The sequence below is a fragment of the Canis lupus genome, chromosome 7 (genome assembly GCF_003254725.2).
Source record: "Canis lupus dingo isolate Sandy chromosome 7, ASM325472v2, whole genome shotgun sequence".
NCBI classification, from domain to species: domain Eukaryota; kingdom Metazoa; phylum Chordata; class Mammalia; order Carnivora; family Canidae; genus Canis; species Canis lupus.
Window position 1 is genome coordinate 78400474 of NC_064249.1, and position 22898 is coordinate 78423371.

Here is a 22898-nt window from a genome sequence, read left to right on the forward strand (position 1 = left end):
AGTCCTGGGGGAGATGTTTCAGGGGCCCGCACAGCACAGCGAGATGGGAGCGAGATGGGGGCGAGAGATGAGAGGAGACCTCCGGCGCCCCCCCTCCAACTACCCCGGGTGGAGACGGCCAAAGAGCGTAGCGCCCCCTCCTCCTCCACGCCCCCTTCGGTTGGGAGAGCGCAGGCGCAAGCCAAGTGGGCGGAGTGGGGAGAAAGTGCCGGTTGGCGGAGCGAGGCGCCGGGGGCTGAACGACTCCGGGTGGGGAGGGGAGAAGAGGGGGCGGTGCAGCTGAGGCCGGCTGTCAGGGCGCAGGCGCAGTAGGGCCCGGGCCAGAGGCGCGCGCCGCCGTGAGACTAAGCGCGCAGGCGTGGGGCCCTCCCCACTAAGGGCAAGCGCGGGAGGGGCATTAGCGCGCAGGCGTCGTCTGGGGGGCGGGGCCCTAGAGGCGGGCAGCGGGTTTCCGGTTCCGGGAGCAACGAACGGCCGCGGCAGCGACAGCTACCGCTTCAGAGGAAGCGTCTGCGGAGGAGGAAGACGAGCAGGGCAAGGCGGGAGTCACAGGCGGGACCCTCGGCATGGGTCAAAGGACCTAGAGCGGCGGAAGCTACCGGCCCGGTGCCAAGCTGGTGAGACAGTTGTGGGGGTGGAAGTGGAGAGCGCTCAGGCGTCGGGGAGGGAAGCATTGAGGCTCCGAACGCTGACGGAGAGGAATGAAGGGCCCTCAGGCCGATGAGTGGGAGGAATGGCGGCGTGGGAATACTGACGGGGAGGAACGGGGAGGTTTTGGCTGAGGACGAGGAGGAATGGGGCTCAGTGTGCCGGTAGGTGGACGTGTCGGGAGTCTGGACGAGGACGGAGAGGAGCGGAGAAGGATCCGAACGCCGAGGGGCGATCTCGGTGCCTTCGGGGTTAAGGAGTGAGAAGTGGGGGTTTAGAACGCTGAGAGGGAGACAGAGGGGCCCTCAGGTTGGTGACGGGAAAAAACAGGGGCACTCGGATGCCGAAGAGGAGCGACGGGGGCTCAGATGGAGGAGGAGAAGGAATAGGGGTTCTGAAGGCCGAGGTGGGGATGGCACGATCCTGGGACACGAACAGGGAGGATTGGGGGGTGGCTTCAGAGGGCTGGGGGGGGGAATCAGGGTCTCTGAGAGTGTCAGCGGACGGGAGAGCAAGGGACACCGACGGGGAGGAGTGAAGAAACTGCTGAAGACGAGATGAATAAGGTCTGGGGATGGAGGTCGGTGAAGACTTGTGGCTCAAGACGCTTACAGGCAAAAGGAGGAGGCGGCGTTCAGGCTGAGGAACAGGAGGAATGGGCCTGTCCTCTCGGGCAGAGGACACAGGAACCTGAGGCAGTGGCATGACAAGAGGACATCAGAAAGGGAAGGAGGGAAGGAATGGGAGAGCTACAGGACTGAGAGGAGTTGGGCACTCCTGGGCCAACCAGGGGAGTGAATGCGAGGTTAGGGCACCGAGGGACAGTCCTGGGACCTTGGCTGAGGATGAGCGGGATGGGGCCTCTCGGACTGATAATGGGGAGTATGGATGGTTCAGGGTGAACCCTCAGGGGAGGTGTCAACACCAGTAGGTCAAAGACCATGTCTCTTGAGACGAATGACAGGTTCCTAGGTTGGCAGAGGGGAGAAGGGATGGGGTCTCAGGCTGAAGATGAGGAAGAGGTGGGGATCAGGACATGGAGTAAGGAATGAGGAGCTTTGGGTTGAGGATACGGCCTGTTAAGTTAAAAGTGGGGCTGCCAGGTCCGGAAGGGGAGGAACGACTAGCCTCTGGGCCCAGCACACGGAAGAATGAGGTGGGACGGGGGATTTTCTCTACTGTATTGACGGGTTGCCTGTGGTAGGGACCCGGCGTGGGATGGGCATTAGTAAATAGCAGCTGTTGGTGTGGCTAGAGCACAGCATGTTCTCTCCTAGAGCCTCAGTTTTCTCCACCGTGCCCTCCCTGTTGCAGGCCGCTGCTCCTTCCCATGGCCCCCATGGCTGAGGACTGGCTGGATTGCCCAGCCTTGGGCCCTGGCTGGAAGCGCCGTGAGGTCTTTCGAAAATCAGGTGCCACCTGTGGACGCTCAGACACCTATTACCAGAGGTACTGGGTGGGTTGTGGACGGTCATAGGTAGGGCTGAACCCGCTTAGGCAGGGTGAAATAGGGTGAAATTAGGTGTGGTTAATTTTGTGGGTGGGTTAAAATTACACATGTATAGTCAATTCTTATTTGTAGATTCCATGTTTGCAAATTTGCCTACTCACTAAAATTTGTGCCCTTAAAGCCCATATTTCCTGTACTTCACAGTCTTTCACAGACCTGCACAGAACAGCAAAAAATCTAAGTAGCCTAAAACACGCATTCGCAGCTGAGGTGCTGCAGTGCTGTCTAGTGTTCTTAGTGCAAGAAGTCTGTGATGGACTTTAAGGAGAAAAATGTGATGTGCTACGAGGAGAAAGTACACATTAAATAAATTTCAGGCGTGAATTGTAGTACTATTAGGTGTGACTACAATGTTAATGAATCAAAGATGTGGTACATCTAGAAAAAGAAAGGGAAATTTTCTAATTTGTCCGATTTCCAGTTTCTGGAAAGTGCTAAAGTAACTTGTATAATACATAATGGAGCTAAGGAAAAGGTGGGCTAAACTTGAAGATCCATAAGGCAATGACCAGTAACAGTGTAGTGGACAGTGTGAGAGGCTTAAGGCCAATGACGTTGACGATTGTGTTACCCCTGGTTAGGAAAATGTTAAATTTATCTCAGCTAGTGCTGACTGGCTCACACATTTCAACAGGTGAGATTGTGAAAAAACTTTAAATTGGCTTACAAGGTAGGTTCTGGAGATTGAGAATTTGCAGACGAATTTTAAAAATAATAAGTGTTATATGGGAAAAGTGTCACATAGAAGAATAGGTTTTCAATAACTGATGAGACTGTACCTTATTTTACAAGTACCTTGGTAAAAGTACCTATATAACAGTACTCCAAAGCTGGCTTTAAATCATTCGAAGGCCATACATAAGACAAGGTTACACAGAATCAGTTGACAGAAAATCAGTTGAAAGAAATGTCACCTGAGGCTCTCAGGAATCTAAACTGTAGTTTCACTAGGAGCCAAGATTCTATATTCACTAATTCACGTGTGCAACGTGACTTTATAAAACATTTCATGAATGAGAATCGGCTATAAATATGTGAACATACGTATTTATAAGAGATTTATATATAAGGATCTAAGTGTTTTGGGATCCCTGGGTGGCGCAGTGGTTTGGTGCCTGCCTTTGGCCCAGGGCGCGATCCTGGAGACCCGGGATCGAATCCCACGTCGGGCTCCTGGTGCATGGAGCCTGCTTCTCCCTCTGCCTGTGTCTCTGCCTCTCTCTCTCTCTCTGTGTGACTATCATTAAAAAAAAAAAAAAAAAAAAAGGATCTAAGTGTTTTACGAAATGCTAATGATACAGTTACTGAATTTTTTGTACTCTTCCTGAACTTTTTTTGTATCTGAGGTGCTGTTTTCCTGGAGAAATATAGTAAAATCATAAATATAATTGTTTGTTCATACTTAATTGTGTGTTTATTCACATATTCACAACTTGTATGAAACTGTCAAAATTTGGGATGCCTGGGTGGCTCATGGTTGAGCATCGGTCTTCGGCTCAGAGCATCATCTCGGGGTCCCAAGGTCCTGCATTGGCCTCCCCACAGGGAGCCTGCTTCTCCCTCGGCCCGTGTCCCTGCCTCTCTCTCTGTGTTTCTCATGAATAAATAAATAAAATCTTAAAATAAAAAAGAAACTTGTCAAAAATTTATACAGGCATCAAAACCCATAAAAGATTGGAGGTTTTATCCTAATTAGGGCAAGATAACAAGTATGTCACAGTTTTGTGGATGCTGGTAGGATATATGAGACTCTTGGGTCAGAGATGAAAGATAGTCTATTACTCACAGGACAGCAGTACCCAGAATGTCATTTTTTTGTGTCAGTTTCCCAAACTCCAGTTCCCATAGCGTGATGTGAAGAGGGCTAAGTAGCATCTGCCCATGCATTGGACTGTAGGACAGGAACCCTGAGTTTAAGGAAATCAGTCTTTTAGAATGTTGGGATAGTAAAGATGCCTTCCCTTTGCTCTGGAAGGAGAACGTATCTTTTATCTTCCAAGGCTGTTTGCTGTACAAACATCCTTGAGAAGATAGTTCATAACAAAGGACTATTAGTGTTTCTCTTGCAAGATATGCAAAAATGCTAGAGACCTGTGGAGTATTCTCTCTCAATACTGGTTGTCCCTACTTTGTTTTTATGTAGTTGGCATTTGTTGCTCAAGCATGTATTTGTTTGTATATTTACATGCTCATTTATTTGTGTATATACTTTTAAACAGTGGTTTCTTTTTTGCTTTTATAACACTAACACTTTTATACATAACTTAGCAGGTTGGTATTTTTATCTGTAGTTACTCTTGTTCGTGTAGAATATAATTAGCATACTTTATAAGCATCTGTTGGCGTTTGCATTGTTTATTTATGTTTGCATACGTGCTGCTATTTATACACATTTTATATTTCTGCTGTGCAGGTGTAGTGGGGGTAAGACCTGGTCAGGGCTTACAGGCTAATCCCAAGCTGCCTCCTGTATCCCTTGCCAGCCTTGCAGGCCTTTTACCAGCCCAGTGGGAGGGTTGTGTGGGTGGAGTGGCCATGGCTCCACCTGGGTACCAATCCATCCTGGCCCATCCCCAGCCCCACAGGAGACAGGATCCGAAGCAAAGTTGAGCTGACCCGATACCTGGGCCCTGCGTGTGACCTCACCCTCTTCGACTTCAAACAAGGCATTCTGTGCTATCCAGCCCCTAAGGTACTACACAATGTGGGGTACCCAGATAGAGGTGACTGAGCACCCAACACCCACCCACTGATGTCTTCCTTCTTTCCGTCTCATCTGCAGGCCCCGTCCTTAGATGTCCCTGGCAGGAAGCGGAAGAAGCCTTCACGGCCAGCCAAGACTCAGAAACGTCAGGTTGGACCCCAGAAGGGTGAAGTCAGGAAGGAGGCCCCAGGAGATGAGACCAAGGCTGTTGCTGACACAGCTCTAGCTTCACTCCCTGCACCTGGGTGAGTGTTGGCCCAAAGTGAGCCAAGAGGGTGAGGATTGTGTTTGGGGGTGCACTTAGAGCCCCACACCCATGTTTCCCATTCCAGGTGCTGTGAAAACTGTGGAATCAGCTTCTCAGGAGATGGTACCCGAAGACAGCGGCTCAAGACGTTATGCAAGGACTGCCGAGGTGAGTGGCCCCCTGGGCCCTGGGAGACAGGAGTGGAGCAGGCCTGATGTCAGGCTAGGACACCACGGTCAGGCTGGAGGTTGAATGGTGGGTGTCAGAGCAGCAGCACTTGGGGAAGTTAGATATCTGATACTCCTTGTCTACTTTTCTTCTTTCCTTTCCAGCGCAGAGAATTGCTTTCAATAGGGAGCAAAGGATGTTTAAGGTAAGCACAACCTGCCTCCTCTTCACAAGTGTGTGTTGGAGCAGGATGTGACGAGGGCTTGTGGAGGATCTGAAGGAATGGCTATGAGGCCTCAGGGTGTCAGAGTCATTTTGTAGGAAGCTAGTTATGGTCAGCAGATAGTAGTGGTTAGTGAAGTGTCAGTAGATTCAGTGATGAAGTTAATAGGGCACAGGTAGACATTGGAGTTGGCCTCTGATGGCAGCTAATCAGTTGCCAGATACAGTGGTGAGGCAAGCGTTGGACTACTAGATGTGGCAGTGGGAGTTAATAACAGACATGTAAGGGACAGGACACCTAGAGCTACTCTGTCTGGGCCTGTGACCTCGCCCCCCCCCCCCCCCCCCCCATTCCTGGCAGCGTGTGGGCTGCGGGGAGTGTGCGGCCTGCCAGGTAACCGAGGACTGTGGGGCCTGCTCCACCTGCCTTCTGCAGCTGCCCCATGAGGTGGCCTCGGGGCTGTTCTGCAAATGTGAGCGGAGACGGTGCCTCAGGATTGTGGAAAGGGTGAGTTGGGCAGGTGGGGTGAGCCCGAGGCTCAGCCTGTCCCCTGGGTCTCATGGCTCTGGCCCCACACATCATGCCTCTGCCACCCACCAACAGAGCCGAGGGTGTGGAGTGTGCCGGGGCTGTCAGACACGAGAGGACTGTGGCCATTGTCGAGTCTGCCTTCGCCCTCCCCGCCCTGGTCTCAGGCGCCAGTGGAGGTGCGTCCAGCGGCGCTGCTTACGGGTGAGTTAGGCTGGAGGGGCCAGTGCTGGTACGGCAGGGCTGAGGCAGGACTCATTTTGCTATTAAAGTTGCTGCTGCTGCTGCTGCTGCTGCTTCCTCCCAACCTTGCCCACCTCATGTCTTCTTTTTTCCCCCACCCCATGCTCACTTTCCTGGCCCCACCTACCTGCCCCTGTCTGCCAGCACCTTGCCCACCGTCTCCGTCGCCACCATCAGCGATGTCAACGACGTCCTCCCCTAGCCGTGGCTCCCCCTGCTGTGAGTGCTGCACCCCACATTCTGCCTTCCTGTCCCATGCATGCTTTCTGCACTCCTCTTAGGGGTGGTGGTGGGGTTTTGTGTCTGCTGATACCACCAAGCCTAAACTATGTTCTTACTTTCTCCCAGGGTAAACGTAGCCGCCGTAGAGGAGGCTGTGACTCCAAGATGGCTGCCCGGCGGCGCTCCCGAACCCAGCCACTGCCTCCAGTTCACCCATCACAGCCTCCAGAGTCCCCAGAGCTGGTGAGGCCCTGGTGGGCAGGGGGAAGGCACAACCTTATCCTTACCAAGTACTTGCCCTGACCCCCCCATTTGCCTCTGCAGCACCCCAGAGCCCTGGCCCCCTCGCCACCTGCCGAGTTCATCTATTACTGTGTAGACGAGGACGAGCTAGTGAGTGGCCCCACCCTACCTGGACAAGCCTAGACTCTCCCAGGGCACTTGGTTAAGCCCAAAGAAGCAGCTGCTGCAATGGGCCTAATAGGGGAACAGCAAGGCACAGTAACGGGTACTAGTATGGGGTGAGCAGACAGTGGGGGAGGGACTAACATGGGATCGACAGGTGCAGCAACAGTACTTAGTGGTCAGATAAATCAACTCTGGTGGGGCTGATAGCATAGTGAATGGATTTCACATAGGCTGAGCAAGTACAGCAGGCACAATGGAAGCAGCTACAGAGGGTCAGCAAAATTCTGCTGGAAATGGGGGTCAGAGACATTGTCTTAATAGCCACTGGTCTAGCAGATGACGTGACAGATACGGTGTTGGAGCAGCCACCATCCTGACAGTACTGGGCACTATCCAGTATAGTGATAGTGCCTGGTGTTGGACTCACAGATGCTGAGGTGTGACTAAGACCAACGCACAGCCTGTTTCCTCCGATGGGGCTAGTGAAGGAGCAACAGGAACAGCACTGTCAGTAATAGCACCCTCCTTTTGCCTGTCCCCCAGCAGCCTTACACGAACCGCCGGCAGAACCGCAAGTGTGGGGCCTGTGCCGCCTGCCTACGCCGGATGGACTGTGGTCACTGCGACTTCTGCTGTGACAAGCCCAAATTTGGGGGCAACAACCAGAAGCGCCAGAAGTGTCGTTGGCGCCAATGCCTACAGTTTGCCATGGTGGGTGGGGCAGGATAGGTTGGTGGGTGGGCCAAGTTGATCCAGGGCCTCCAGTGCCTGGGAGTGGTGGGTAGGTCCAGCAGCTGAGTGGGGCAGTCCAGTTGGGTTCTGTGTCTTCAGAGGAGTAGGCGGGGCAATAGGTTCAGCCAAAGATTGGCAAATGAAGGATCTGGGTGTCAGTGGCATTGCTAACAGGAGACCAGCAGGCTCGATGATGAGGGCCTCATGGGTAAGCAGATTCTGTGCCAGCACTAATGAGCACCTGCAGGCACATTTGTCAGGACAGGGTGGTATAGTTGGTCATCGCACCAGGTGGCCATAACATCCTGTCTTTCTTCAGAAGCGGCTGCTGCCTAGCGTCTGGGCAGGATCTGAGGATGGGGCAGGGCCACCACCATCTTACTCTCGTCGAAAGAGACCTGGTTCTACTCGACGGCCTCGTCTGGGCCAGATACTGAAGACCTCCTTGACTACACCCACAGCCCTATCAGGCTGTGCCCAGACTCCAGTGAAACAGGAAACGGACAGTGGCTTTGTGCTCCCCCCACCTGGCACCGACCTTGTGTTCTTACGGGAAGGTGCAGGCAGTCCTGTGCAGGTGCCTGGCCCTGCTGCAACTTCCACAGAAGCCCTGTTGCAGGTGAGGGTCTCATCTTATCCTGCCCTTCCCAGCCCTACCCAGCCTTGTGCCAGAAAGCTGGGACCAAGTCTGCTGCAATCCTCCTTCACACAGGAGGCCCAGTGCCCTGGCCTGAGTTGGGTTGTGGCCTTACCCCAGGTGAAGCAAGAGAAGGCGGATGCCCAGGAAGACTGGACACCGGGCACAGCCATCCTGACTTCTCCTGTATTGCTGTCTGGCTGCCCCAGCAAGGTGGGGGTCAGTGATGGGTGGTCTGTGAGCCGAGTGATGGTGAGCCGTGATGCTGGTTCTTGGAGCAGAGCAGTAGATGTGCTGATTGCAGCCTCACCATAAAATTACCCCACCTGTCTGACAGATGTCCCACCCTCCCCAGGCAACTAACTTTGCCTGCTTTGCTGTCCAGCTAACAGAAAAATGGAATTCTCTGAGGAATGGGAAAGGTTTATAGGCTGAGAGATGGATTTTCTGGTCTGAAGTGTGACAGAGTGGGATTTGTCAGTACACTGACAGGTTGGCTGATGAGAGACTCTTTCCTTAGGCCCACCCTGCCCTTCTGATTCCTGCCTGTTTCCCACCTCCCCCAGGCAGTAGACCCAGGCCTGCCACCTGTGAAGCAAGAGCCACTGGACCCTGAGGAGGACAAGGAGGAAGAGAACAAGGATGATTCCGCCTCCGACTCGGCCCCAGAGGAGGAGGCAGGAGGAGCTGGCACACCCGTGGTCAGTGCTGGGGGACACTTCACCCTGCCCTGACCCTGCTTTAGCCTCATTGGCCATGATGACCCATGATGTTAATTCTTTCCCAGATCACGGAGATTTTCAGCCTGGGTGGAACCCGCCTCCGGGACACAGCAGTCTGGTTGCCAAGGTGTGCCCCGCACAATGAGGGGTGGTATGTGGTTGGTGCTGGTCACACATGGGCCCTGAGTTTTAAAAGTAGAATCAGTAATTTGGTGTGATGCTCATATCACTGTGATGATCATGAGCAGTGAGGGGTTGTGTGCAGAACCCTAGAGATTTTTCCTGAGGTTCATGTCAGGGCTTTCCTTGGGTATGTGGGGAGGTAGGGGTGGGGGTGGCAGGGGAACAGGGGTCAGTGGAGGGTGAGGACTTGATGCCCTGCGATGAGATTTGAAAGAAAGAGATAAAAGCCTGGTCCACAGCTTCCTAAGAAAATCCAGAAGGGGTCAGTTTTAATATGTAAATTTTTATTCAGAAAATCATCATTTGGGGTCTTGAAGGTCTCTGGAGTCTCCAAGAGATGACAGATGGGCTGGACAGTGGTGGATAGGCAGTAGATCTGGGTCCTGTGGCTGCCTCTGATCTGGGTCCACATGCAACTGTGAAATCTCAGGCTAGTCCTCCACCTTCTAGAACAGCCTTTGTGGACAGGATTGGGCTATGTTTTGTGAGCCTTTCCTGAGCCTACTGAGGTTATTAACAGTTTTAGGTGCTGCATAGAACTGTCGCTGCAGACCTGGCAATAGGATGAAGGATAGCTGCCCCTAAGGGCAGGGCTGGTGGGAGGAGGACAGGGGAATGCTACTTCTTGCAGATTGATCACAGGCTGTGCACATAGGCTGAGACACAGGCAACATAAGCTGTTGGCCTAGGCACTTGGATTCCTTTGTTCCCACAAACTAGTCATGCAGGCCAGAAACTCCATCTGCCTTGGGCAATACCAGAGGTATTAATGGAGTACCTGCTAGGTACACTGCAGTGTGAGAGATACAGTGGTGAATACAGTGACCCTTCAGGAGACATGGATCCCTGCTTTCAGGGAGCTTATTATCTAAGGAAATAATTTCCCTATGTGTGAAATTGTTACACGTTAATGGAGAAGATAACGATGTCTTAGGTTGTTTATAGTGTAATATTTTGGAAGCGAGAAGATAGATGAAGGATAATTATGGGGAAATCAGTGGTGGGCACAGAATACTAAGGAAATGGTTTTGTGATGCTCCATTTTGCAAAGAGCAAACTTCATTCAACATATGGACCTGCTCCCTCTTCTCTAGGTCCAAGGACCTTAAAAAACCTGGAGCTAGAAAGCAGTAGACTGGAGGCTTCTGCAGACTTTAGGATTCAAGGTGATATTTATAGACTGGCTTTATGAGAGAACACTGATCTACTCAGGCTGGACCGTAGACCAAGGGGTCTTATGTAGGATTCAATAGGAACTTGAAAAACCTACACCAAACCAGAGAAGCTGGCCTATTCAGTACTACGAGCTAATAGAGGAAAGTAAGCAGGAAAGGAAGAGAAAGAATAGAAAGTTGTTGCATCTGCTCCAACTGGTGCAAATCCCAGGAGCTTGACTGTGATAAGTGTGGATATTACAGGTGGGGGATCTGTGGAGTGAAGAGGGGATGTAAAAGTCACCAGAAAAGAGCCTGTACAAGCCACCTTCGTAAATAATTTTTCAGTGGCTTCTGAATGAGACCTGGCAGTGTTTTTGAACATTTCCATTTCCTCAGAGAGACAGCACTGGAAAATGTAATGTGAATAAATCGAAAGGAACTGCTATTTGGTTAGTTCCTTCTACTGATCTAATTTATTTAAAACTCAAATCCTTTTAGTAAGACCATGATTTTTGCCCATTTTTGCATATGGGAAAACACTCAAAGAAATTAAATAATTTATCCAGTGTCAGACAGCTAGTATCAGTAAGCCTAGACAATAAAACCCAAGTTTTACAACTTTGTTCTTTAAGCCACCAAACTAAGCTGTAATCCAAATACGATAATGTGTAATATTATAGTCACAGAAGTTTCCAGTGACCTTGAATGCAAGGTGGGTCACTAAACAGAACAAATCTCTTACATTGCTGCCTTTAGCATGGTTTTAGGGTATGCCAAGGCTGTGTGGTTGGGGTCACTTTGTCACAGCACCCATGCATTCAAGAGACTGGTGGGTTCTTGTGAGGCCTTGGATGTTGCATAAGAGTTCTCAAAACACTAAAGGATGTCCTTCCCCAGGGTTCACTGTCCATTTTGCTTGTTGCCCTCATTCTCAGCCAAAGCAGTCTTCGGAAGTAAAGCTGCCAGCCTGGCTCATCTTTGCTGACAACTTGCCTTCCCTACCCCTTGATGACTTTTGCATTTGGTTTCTGCCCTCAGTCCCTCTTCTACTAGGAGTCCTGCATAAGGGCATCTTGACTCAGCCCTGCCTCACTTCCCAGTTCTTTATAAAGTGCCAAAAAGTCTAGACCTGGGGTTCATTATATAGTCAGCTTTACAGGACTATGACTGAGTGCATGCTGCTTAGATTTTGTAGCCTTTGTATCTCCCCTGCCCTACTCTAGTCCCAGCCTTGTAGCTTTAGAGAATTCAGATGTAGACTAGACATTTCCTCACCGTTAACCCTTTTTGCTACCCTCTTCTGCCCCTTCCTTTGTCTTACGTTTTTGAGCCAGAGTCGAGACTGGGTAATTTTCTGATCATTGTTTTTGCTCTCCTCAGAACCCAGCCATCCAACACTAGTATTCTATGATGTCCTAAATGAAATTTATTTGATTGGCATTCAGACTCCTCTAAGAGCCTGGTTACAGTGTGTATCACAGTACAATCGGGAAAAACAGCACCACTGATATAAAGATTATATATATATGTATATATGTATATGTATATATATGTATATTTTAAGGGAATTACAGGGATTTGAGCTTATGCAGTAGTGGGAGCTGATTAAACAGTCTCTGTAAGGCTGTTGTCTTTGCATCTAATGCTGGAGCTTGAAGTCTGCAGGGCAGGCAATCAGGAAGGGAAGATGGATATAAAGTGTGGGAGACGGAGGACACTTTGGCGTGCACGAGAACGAGCTGGAACCAGCGAGGATGGCCTAGAACCCATGTCAGTGTCTCACCACCTCCAACTTCGATGATGTGGGTGTCCTGCAGAAGAAGCTGGTGCCCTTCATCACAGAGTTAAATACTCATCTGGTCCAGGAATTAGAGAAGCTGGAGGAAGATCCCAGGGAAAGTGGAGCAGCTGCAGGCCTGGCTGCAGGCCTCACTGCTGCCCACACCCAACGAGGTGAGCCAGCAGATAAGTGACAACATGTGTGAACTGCAACAGTGCCTGGTGCGCCTGCACCAACCTTCCGAGTGTAAAAACAGTATGCTGCTGCTTCACTTCTGTCCTCCAATTACCATGCAAAATGTCTCTTGTGGCCCATCCTAACCGGAAGCATACTGGGAAGGGAGTTCTGGGAAATGTAGCCTAGTCAAGGTGACACATTACAAAGCCACCCTGCCATGAATCAGCTCCCAAGGGTCTCACTGCTCACCTGAGGATAACTTGATAAAGCTACGTTGCTGAAAATGCAAAGCTGAAGACCATGGATTTCATGGTGACCCCAGCAAGTACAGAGATACTGTCAAGCCCACCCAGAAAAAACTGGCTGGTCTCGGCTATTTTTGTGTCATTCATTCAAGTATTGAGAACCTGGCCTATGGTAGGCACTGTACTTGATACTGGGATACAGGAATGAAAAAGAATAGTCCATGCAATTTTATTAAATACATCAGTATGTATTACAAGTGGTGAATGGATATCCAACTTTATCATGGAATTTAATGGTGAAACTATAGAATTCAGGAAACTGTTGGAGGACAGCCCTTGCGTGAACCTTGTTGGGGCACAATAGGAATTGGAAATAATATAAATAGTTTCTATCTCTGAGCTGTTCTATTTTAAAATTATTTTAAAATAATTTTTACTGTCCCGTTTACTGTTTCATATATTTAGTGTTTTTGGGGGGAGTGTCTTGATGGTGGTAACCATGTTGACGCTGAGAAAGCGGGATGGTGGGTGGCCAGTCAAGGTCAGGTTCTGTCCAAGGACTTTGGGCCAATCCCTGGTCTAGGCCTTGGGGCTTGGCTGAGGGCGGAGGTTCACGGTGCTGGCCCTTGGTCCCGGCTCCGCCCCTCCACCCTCCGAGTAGGCCCGCCAGGGGGCGCCGGGGCCACCGTCATCCCACCCCGGCTCGGGAGTCGCGCAGCCCCTCAACCCTGGCCAGGGCGGCCCCGGGGCGTGGCCTCCACCCGACCGAGACACCAATCTTTGGCGGGGCTGGGAGGAAAGCCGACTCTTCTCCACGTAGAGGTAAAACAGGCAAAACCGAACCGGAGTTAAATTATGGGGCGCGCCAGGGGTGAGGGTGCGACAGGACGAGCTCAGGACCGACGCTGGGACGTTCAAGTCAGCAAAGTGTCGCCAAGGGTCAGCTTCCCCTGTTGCAGGAATCCTTTCAACGGTATCCTCCGGGCTGTACGACCTCTGGGGTGCCCGACGGGCTTTTCTGTATCTCTGCTGCTTTTCCCATACCCCGCGCCTGACCGAGGGCCTTTGCATTGTCTCCCTTCCTTCCCAAGGGTGTGGTGTGAGGGGTAGTTCCACCCAGACCACCTGGTGGGCCAGTCGCCCCGTGGGACTCGAAGATCAAGGAACTGACCCTCAGGACTCTGTCCAGGGAACCAAGACGACCTCTAATTTCTTTCTTTTTTGTTTGTTTCAGGCTACGTAAACTCTTAGCAGTAAATGAAAATGAGTATTTTACCGAACTGCAATTGAAAGAAGAAGCATTATAGGAGAAAAAAAAGACAAAATGAGAATTATTAAAAGAGATTATTAAAAAGAAAAAAGAGACATTATTTTGTGGCTGAAAAGCTGAACCAGCAATTCAGGAAACGGAATCCAAATGTAGAAGCGTACCGCATACAAAATCCGAAGTGGGTGGATTACAAATGATTGAGGAATGCTAATTTACAGTAAATTACGGCCCTGCGACGGTATACACAGTAGATGTACTTCGGTTATTGTTAGATGTCAGTGACTGACTAGGTTCCGAATTTTTTCTATGCGCTAGTGTGTGCTCGCCCCCACTTTAGAAGGAGAGTACCAAAGCGTCATTCTTTATTGGTTTTTAGTTACTGGTCTTGGTCTTGACCTTGGTCTTGGTCTTGACCAGAAAGTACCGCTGTGGACTCCACCTGTGCCAAGGGCCCCTTCTAGGTTCCCTGAGCTGTGTTGCCTGGTCCTTTCCTCGGATACGGATTCTCAGGGCCTCATTACCTGCGCTTCTCATCCGTGTCCTGACCCTGGTTTACTGTGAACGGTAACTCAGACTCTTGATCTTTATTTTGCCCAGCCAGGTCATGTCATTGCCCTCTTAGCCCATCTGACTTGTCCCCCATTCTAGGGTATCTGGAGTCAGCTCTGGTTTCTGCCCAATGCAGTAGGAAGATTTTATTTGTAATAGATTTATCATTACTGATTTGGGTGGGCTGATAAGACAGGCTCTCCAGGCCTTGTTTTAGCTGGAAAATGAGGATAATAATGCCTGCTGCATCAACCAACCCTCTAAGATATTTGTGAGGTCCAAAGGTTTTATGTGTGGAAATACCTTGCAAGTTACTGTAAAGAACACAAGTATAAGGTGGTTTGTCCTGTGATGATTATTACCATCATCAAGATTCACCTAGAAATGGCCGCAAAATGTAACCTTCCCGCAGAAGATCCACTAACTTTTCTCATACTTTTAGGCCGATTTCAGGATATAATAGCAGTCAGTTGGAATGTAATTAGATCTTCGCCTTCACTTCGGGTTAAGGAGGCTTATTTCTGCTATTCTGATGAACTCTAGAGGAAGGGAGCAAGGTCGCCGGAGGCCTGGCCAAGGGCGGGGTGAGGACCGCGCAGACTCAGCTCCTCCGCTCTGGGAGGAAGTTACGAGCACCAGCGTCTGTGGTCACCATGGTGACGGGACCGACTTCGGCCCCTCCCACCTGCCCCTCACCCTGCAGGGTGCACCATGGCAACCAGACGTCTGCATTGCGGAAGCTGGCCCCCGCAGGTCTCCACGGTTGGGAAACTGGCGGACGCCGCCCCCATCCCGAGGGACTCAAAATGTACAGCCAGCGATTTGGCATCGTACAGCGGGAGGTTAAGGGCCCCACTCCCAAAGTGGTGATCGTGGTAAGCGCGGGCTGTGTGTGCGGGACCCTACCGCTTTCTGCCTCTCCCTGCACTCCAGGCCCAGCCCAGCCCAAACTGGCCCCAGCGCGGGGCGCTCTCTAGGGGAGCGGGTGCCTGATGCCCGGGGTTTAATTTTGAAAGGGAAAGCTAAGACCACTCATCTGGCTCCTGTACTTTGTTCCTCAACCCCCTAACCTCTACTCTCCCACCCCCACCTTGCATCAGTTATATTTAGATGCTGCATTTGTAGAATCACCACTTGGGATACTGAGACTTTTCAGTCTCCAAGATACCCGAAGGAGGTCTCTCCCCTTGTGATGTGGTGTGGCTGTCACAGAAAGGGCGCTTGGCTGGGGTGGCGCAGGAAATCAGGTCTGGGCTGGTGGTGATTCAGCTGTATGATCTTGCGCTGGTCCTGCATTCCCAGGGAAATCATAGGAGGAAGGGGAATTGGACTGTGAGGGGTTGTGAGCAGTTGTAGTGTCCTTCCTGTGCCAACTCAGCTGTAACAGAGGTATCCCTGCAGGCCTGCAAGAGGACAACTGGTTACCTCTAATGCTGGGGTGGGTGGTAGGAGGCCAGGAGAATGCTTTGTGCTTCACAATCTGATGGGTCTTGCTCAGAACCCCAGACACTTGGCCTATGCACCTAGATTCCTTTGCTCCTGCAAACTAGTTTCTACAGGCTAGAAAATCTTCACGTGTAACGAGGCAATTATAGAGGTATTGCTTGAGCCCCTGCTGTGTCCTCAGCACTGTGGGAGATACAGGGGTAAATACACTGACCCTGGGAAGTTTATTTTTCATTAAAAGTCTGATCCCTGCCTTACTGTTCTTATTATCTTATCGCAGAAACAGTTTGTTCATGCGTAAAAACATTAAAGGCTAACGTGGTAGATAATAATGTGCTATACTGTCTGTGATGGTACTTTGTGGAAGAAATACTAGGAATAATGAAGGATCCAGTTTTATTACGTACCACAGTGCAAATAGCAATTCTCAGTCTACTTAGAGACCTGCTCCCTCTTCTCTGGGTCCAAGGACTGTAGGTTCTGGTTCTGGAAACGAGTAGATTATTGGAGGCTTCTGCAGACTGTAGGGTTCAAGGTGGTAATTATAGATAGATTTCCTAAGGGACAGAAACTGATCTACTTTGGGTTCTGTATCCCAACACAGAATCCAGGGGCTGGGCTATTTATTGTTCGAGTGCCATTACTCATTTTGGGAACCAGTAAGGAACAGGGGGAAAAATTACCACCAAGCCAGAGAGAGAAGCAGGCTAATTGAATACTTTGAGCTTACAGAAGAATAAAGAGGAAAAGGGAAAAGTCAGGGTTGCGCATCTCTGATGTCAGAGTGTGGTAAGAAGCATGGATGTTAGTGATTGCAGGGTTGTGGTGGGGAAAGAATTAAAGCCACCAGAGATGAGACTTGATGCTGAACAATTCCTATGGGAGAAAGCAATAAATGATGTAATGTCTGAAGTAACAGAGAAGTAAAGAAGCAGTTATGTGGTGAGTGCTGCTTAGGGACCCAATTATTTAATTCTCAAAATAGTTTTTTAGGAGCACATTTATTTTACTCATTTTGACAGGTGAGAAAACAGATTCAAAGAGATCAAGTACCCTGTTCAAAATCACACAGATGTAATGGATAGAGGCCAGAATCAAACCTAGACTGTAAAACATTGTTCTTTAAGATAAACTATAAACTCTCTTTAGAAACTGTAATTTAACATGTTACAGTGACAGAGCCTTCAGTGACCTTGTAAACACAAGGTAATGATTAAATTCTATGTTCTCCTGCCTTTAGCATGGTTTAGAGTTGCAGTGTCCAATATGGTAGCCACTAGCCATACATGGCTTTTGAGCACTTGAAATGTGCCTAGAGTCACATGTTGAAATGACAATATTTTGAATATATTGGTTAAATAAAATATATTATTAAAATTAACTTCCTGTTTCTTTTTGCTTTCTAAAATGCAGCTACTAGAAAATGTTAAACTATAGATCTGTTTTACATTTTATTTCTGTTAAGCTGTGGATTTTGAGTAATGCTAAGACTATCTATGCATGGATTGGTATCACCTTGTTGTTAGGGAACTCTAGATCCTATCTTACTCCTCCAGACACTGGGCCCTTCCTGACCACAGAGTCCTATACAGGATACCCCAAGCCTTGAAGGGCTTCCTGATCCCTGACTACTGCTCAGGGTTTCTCACCATCCTTCACCTCCATTCATTCATCTTTTCAGTCAAAATGTACCTCAGAACCAGGTTTCTGCTCTGACAGCTCAATACAATTGATTCTTGATGACCTTGGTGCTTGGTTCTCAGCCCATATGTCTACTGGAAGCCTGAATCCTGAACAAGGTGTAGTTGTGACCTTTTTCTACTTTATTATTACTGAATCTGCATTCATAAAATGCCATACCTATTAGAGAAGAATAGTTTGTTAATTGAGTGGCTCTAGGCTCTAAATAATTCTGATAATGGATCAACTCCCAACCATAATATAATCCCCGACATCATCTCTCTCCAACCCAGCTCAGCCATGTGTTATTTTGTTCAACTAAATCTAGGTACCTGTATGTGTGTACCTTGAACCCTGAATCTTTTCATCAAGTTATCTGCAAATGTTTGTTTTCTTTTCCCAGAAGACTCCTTTACCAAGACTTTAACACTAGTATTTTGGTAATCCTGACAGTAGTGTTCTGTGACTATTGACTTTCTGCCATATGAGTTAAGAATTTTGTTACTTGCAATTCAGCATCCTGGAGTCTCACTATTCACCTGAGGTTGACTTGATAAAACTGGCTGAAAATACAAAGCTCAAGACATTGGATTTCATGATGGCGCCAGGAGGAGCAGAAATTGCATCAAGCCTGCCCCAAAATGTTTCCTCCTTTCCTCCCTCCCTCCCATCTTTTCTCCTATTCTTTACATTGAGAAGCAACAGTGGTGAGGCATTATGCTCAATGCTAGGAATACAGAAATGAGAAAGAGATTGTCTACATGACTTTATGAAATGTATCAATATGTATTTAAAATAGTGTGTTTCCAACTTTTTAGTGGAATTTTGTGTAAAGAGAAATGTAGAAATTCAAGTTACCCCAAAATGTCAGGAGCACTATTCTTGCATTAAACTGAGCACAAGAGAAATAAGAAAGCTTTACTATCAGTTTTTCCCCCATTTTCCTTTTCCTTTTTTCCCCTTCCCTCCCTCCCTTCCTTCTTAGTAGAAGGTCTTTTTATTGTCACAACTCATTATATGAGTTGTGATATATATCCTACATAGTTAGAGATAGTAGCCTCCTCTAGTTGAAAAGTATTTTGACGCTATGTTGTCTATCCCTGAGAAACAATGTGGGATAGTGGGGGGGGGGGGGGGCGAGATGAAGGTCAGGAATTAGAAGACCTCTAATTCTTGCTCTATCCAGGTTCACCCTATTTGAAGCACCTTGGACAAATCACTTCATGTTTGAGTTTGTCTAGATAATCTAGAGCCCTGTTCAAAATTTTAACTTTATAACTCCGTGAACTTTTATTCAAATGGCACTTAAGAAATATTTGAGATTGATTTGATGACATCTTATGTATAGGCTCAAAGACTCAAACATGTTAAACCTTAGTCACTTAAGCTCTTTGCAGTTGTAGCAGAATGTATTACTTTCATACATCCAATTTGATTTAGTGTTGGTGGAGGTAATGATTAATTGAAAGTATGCTATCGATTTTGGATCAATTTTAAGTGATAAGTATTTGTTTTCAGAGAGCCAAGCCTCCCAAAGTTCAAGGGGCTGAGCAACATCTGGGAAGAATCCAACACAGCCATCAGAAACATCATGCTATTTTGGCTTCCATTAAGTCAAAGGAGCGAGATCGCTTGAAAGTTGACTGGGACCAGCACAATGATCGCAAGTTTGTGGACAGTCTTGTGAAAGCAAGAATCAAGGATGCCATGCAAGGTTTTATTATCAACACTGAAGAAAGACGAAATAAGTAAGATTCACAAACCTAGTGCTTTGGACTATAAAACATTCCCAAAACCCAAATGGGAGATTGACCAAAAATCAAGTGAATTTTTATAGTAATTTTATAGATCATGGCTGAGATATTCATAGCTTTACCAAATTAATAGCTACTGCTTGTTGGATTTTCACTTGTGATAACCCACATTTGATAGGAAGCAAAAGAATGTATTTAGTACTGTTACTTTAATGAAAATTTGTTTGTGTTCTTTTGTTGAAGATGTATGTTATAGATCTAATTTGTACAAGATCAAATAAAATATGGCACATGTCATTCTCTATTGCTTTAAATGAGGACTAGTCTTGTTTTATAGAAGACTGCAATGAGATTTTCCTTACAAAATTTATGATTAAGCATGTGCTTTGGTAATCAAATAAATAAAAACCAATTAGAAAAATGGTCTAGGTGGCATGACAGTTTTAATTTTTTTGTAATTCTTTCAGGCTACGTGAACTTTTAGCATCAGAAGAAAGTGGGTATTTTACTGAGATGCAGTTGAAAGAAGAAACAATTGAAGAGAAAAAAGATAAAATGAGAGATAAAACAAGATTATTGAAAGAGAAGAAAGAAAAGGAGAGACAGGATCTTGTGGCTGAAAAACTAGACCAGCAATTCAGGTAATTATATCAGAAAAACACAGAAACTGAAGTTGGTGCAAAAAAAAAAAATGATTTAGGAATTCTAATTTATGGAAAAGTATGGCCTTAAAGTGGTATTCATGGTAGTTGTGCCTCTGAGTCTTGTAATTATACACATCATTGGATAATGCAGGCACTGAGGGTTTGCTGTTGTAGTATAGTGAGAATGCTTAGGACTTACTGTATTAGCACATTTTAAATATGTAATAGTCTTATTGTCTATAGTCACCATACTGTACATTAGATTCCCAGAACTTACTTATTTGTCTTATAACTGAAAGTTTGTGTCCTTTAGCCAACATCTCATTTTTCCCATCCCCAGTCCCTGGGAACCACCATTCTACTCTGTTTCTACACATTTAACTTTTTTTTCTTTAAATTAAATGAGAATACAGTATTTGTCTTTTGTCTGTCTGGCTTAACCCACTTAGTATAGTGTCCTCCAGGTTTATCCATGTTGTCTTAAGTGGCGGGATTTCTTTCATTTTTATATCGAGTAATATTCCATTTCACACACCAACACGTGCACACACACATATGTGTATATATTCACTTACACATGCATGTATGTGTATATAGATGCATATGTACATACATATATTGTGTATATATATATCATATATATATCACATGTTTTTTTTTATCCTATCACATATCACTAGATGTTTAGAATGTTTCTGTATCTTGACTATTTTGAATAATGCTGCAATGAATATTATATTGCAGATATCGAGATACTGATTTCATTTCCTTTGAATGTATGCCCAGAAGTGGGATTGTAGGATCATATGGTAGTTCTATTTTTGTTTTTTTAGGAATCTTCATACTGTTTTTCATAATAGTTATACCAACTTACAATCTCATGAACAGTGTACAAAGGTTTCCTTTTCTCTACATCTTTCCTAATGATTGTCATCTCCTGTCATTTTGATAATAGCTATCCTAGCAAGTATGAGGTAGTACCTCATTGTGATACTGATTTGCATTTCCCTGATGATTAGTGACCAAGTATGTTTTCATGTACTTGTTGGCCATTTGTCTCTCTTCTCTGGAAAAATGTCTATTCAGGTACTTTGCTCATTTTAAAATCAGATTTTTGGGGGCAACTGGGCTGTATGAGTTACTTAAATATTTTAGGTATTAACTGCTTAACAGATACATAGTTTGAAAATATCCCATTATTACCTTTTCACTTTGTTGTTTTCTTTACTGTGCAGAACTTTTTGTGTGTGTGCAGAACTTTTATTTTTATTTTTATTTTTTAAAGATTTAGAAGCCTGCCAAGGGATCACTTATCTCTTTTTAAATTTTTTTTAAATTTTTATTTATTATGATAGTCACACACAGAGAGAGAGAGAGGCAGAGACATAGGCAGAGGGAGAAGCAGGCTCCATGCACCGGGAGCCCAACGGGTCTCCAGGATCGTGCCCTGGGCCAAAGGCAGGTGCTAAACCGCTGTGCCACCCAGGGATCCCTGTGCAGAACTTTTTAGTTTGATGTAGTCCTACTTGTTTATTTTGGTATCATATCCAAAAAATCATGTCAAAACCAATGTCAGAGATTTTTACCTGTTTTTGCTTATGTGTTTTATATTTTCTGGTTTTATGTTTAAGTCTTTAATCCATTTTGAATTAGCTTTTATGAATAGTATATATAATAGTCCAATTTCATTTTTTTTCATGGGGATTATGTTTTCCCAAGATTACTTATTGAAGAGACTATTTTTCTTCACTTCGTGTTCTTTGCCTTACTGTAAAAGATTAGTTGATTACATAAGTATGAATTTATTTCTGGGCCCTCTATTCTGTTTCTTTGATCTATGTATCTATTTTTATGCCAGTACTATACTGTTTTAATTAACTTTGTAATGTAGTTTGAAATCAAGTGTGTGATGCTTCACGCTTTGTTGTTGTTGTTGTTGTTGTTTTTAAGATTTTATCTATTTATTCATGAGAGACACACACACAGACAGACAGAGAGAGAGAGAGAGAGAGAGAGAGAGGCAGAGGCACAGGCAAAGGGAGAAGCAGGCTCCATGCAGGGAGCCTGACGTGGGTCTTGATCCCGGGTCTCCAGGATCACGTCCTGGGCTGAAGGCGCTGCTAAACCGCTGAGCCACCCTGGCTGCCCACTTTGTTGTTTTTTTTAATCAAGATTGCTTTGGCTCTTTTGTGGTTCCATCTGAGTTTTAGGATTTTTTTTTTCTATTTCTGTGAAAAATTCCATTGGAACTTTGGTGGAGATTGCATTGACTGTGTAGATCACTGCGTGGTATGGACATTTTAACAATATTGATTCTTTCAATCCAAAGACAAATGCTATCTTTCCATTTATTGATTCTGTCTTCAGTTTCATTCATCAGTGTCCTGTAGTTTTCAGTGTATTAATCTTTAACCTCCTTGGTTAAATTTTTTCCTAAATATTTCATTGTTCCTAATGCTTTTTACAAATGGGGTTGCTATCTTAATTTCTCTTTCAGATAGTTCATTTTTAGTGTATAGAAATGCAACTGATTTCTATATGTTGCTTTCATATCCTGCAATTTTACTGAACTTATTGATTAGTTCTAACAGTTTTTTTGGTGGAGTTTTTAGGGTTTTCTATATACAAGATCATGTCATGTGCAGATAGTTTTACTTCTTTTCCATTTTGGCTGCTTTCTATCTCTTTTTCTTGCTTAATTGCTCTAGCTGAGACCTCCAGTACTATGTTGAATAAAAGTGACAAGAATGGGCATCCTTATCTTGTTCCTGATTTCAGAGGAAGAGCCTTCAACTTCCTACCTTTGAGCATATGTGTCTTTATTGTGTTGAGCTACATTCCTTCTGTACCTAGTTTGTTGAGAGTTTTTATCATGAAAGTATGTTGAATTTTGTGAGATTCTTTTTTTCTGTATCTATTGCCATGATCCTATAATTTTATTCTTCATTTAGTTAATGTGGTGCATCACGTTTATTGATTTGTGTATATTGAACCATCTCTGCCTCCCAGGGATAAATTCCA

At 46.5% G+C, this 22898-nt stretch overlaps 2 protein-coding genes across 51 annotated transcripts in view; both read left to right on the plus strand.

Annotated features, from left to right (window-relative positions):
• The first annotated feature begins 438 nt into the window (after window positions 1-438).
• MBD1 (methyl-CpG binding domain protein 1) lies at window positions 439-17180 on the plus strand. 50 transcript variants are annotated; one of them, XR_003128765.3, is made up of 18 exons: window positions 465-617; window positions 1963-2097; window positions 4736-4850; window positions 4941-5107; window positions 5195-5277; window positions 5442-5482; window positions 5861-6007; window positions 6104-6232; window positions 6416-6490; window positions 6620-6736; window positions 6818-6886; window positions 7445-7612; window positions 7953-8252; window positions 8346-8483; window positions 8837-8971; window positions 9058-9119; window positions 11991-12285; window positions 13769-13895. XR_003128765.3 is itself a non-coding variant. In XM_025429609.3 (18 exons), the coding sequence occupies exons 2-17, from the start codon at window positions 1979-1981 to the stop codon at window positions 10307-10309; spliced, it is 1905 nt and encodes a 634-aa protein (XP_025285394.1). In that variant the 5' UTR covers window positions 465-617; window positions 1963-1978; the 3' UTR covers window positions 10310-10341; window positions 13769-13895. The 50 variants fall into 50 exon arrangements, 49 of the variants coding, with proteins under 49 accessions (XP_048967891.1, XP_048967884.1, XP_048967888.1 ...); XM_025429609.3 differs by lacking the exon at window positions 11991-12285 and adding an exon at window positions 10270-10341; XM_025429611.3 differs by lacking the exon at window positions 13769-13895 and adding an exon at window positions 10270-10341 and having other exon boundaries at window positions 11998-12127.
• Window positions 15007-22898, plus strand: part of CFAP53 (cilia and flagella associated protein 53) — a 36350-nt gene continuing 28458 nt past the window's right edge. The window contains exons 1-3 of the mRNA XM_025429623.3: window positions 15007-15228; window positions 18998-19227; window positions 19701-19874. Coding sequence (XP_025285408.1) covers window positions 15007-15228; window positions 18998-19227; window positions 19701-19874 — 626 coding nt within the window. The remainder of the gene's footprint in view (window positions 15229-18997; window positions 19228-19700; window positions 19875-22898) is intronic.

Bases quoted from the DNA above. Each gene is read 5' to 3' on its own strand.
- MBD1 (XM_049111927.1), top strand. From the start codon at position 1,979: ATGGCCCCCATGGCTGAGGACTGGCTGGATTGCCCAGCCTTGGGCCCT. The intron at 6,887-7,444 runs GTGAGTGGCCCC...CCTGTCCCCCAG, and splicing joins GTGTAGACGAGGACGAGCTA to CAGCCTTACACGAACCGCCG. The intron at 8,253-8,345 runs GTGAGGGTCTCA...TCCTTCACACAG, and splicing joins CCACAGAAGCCCTGTTGCAG to GAGGCCCAGTGCCCTGGCCT.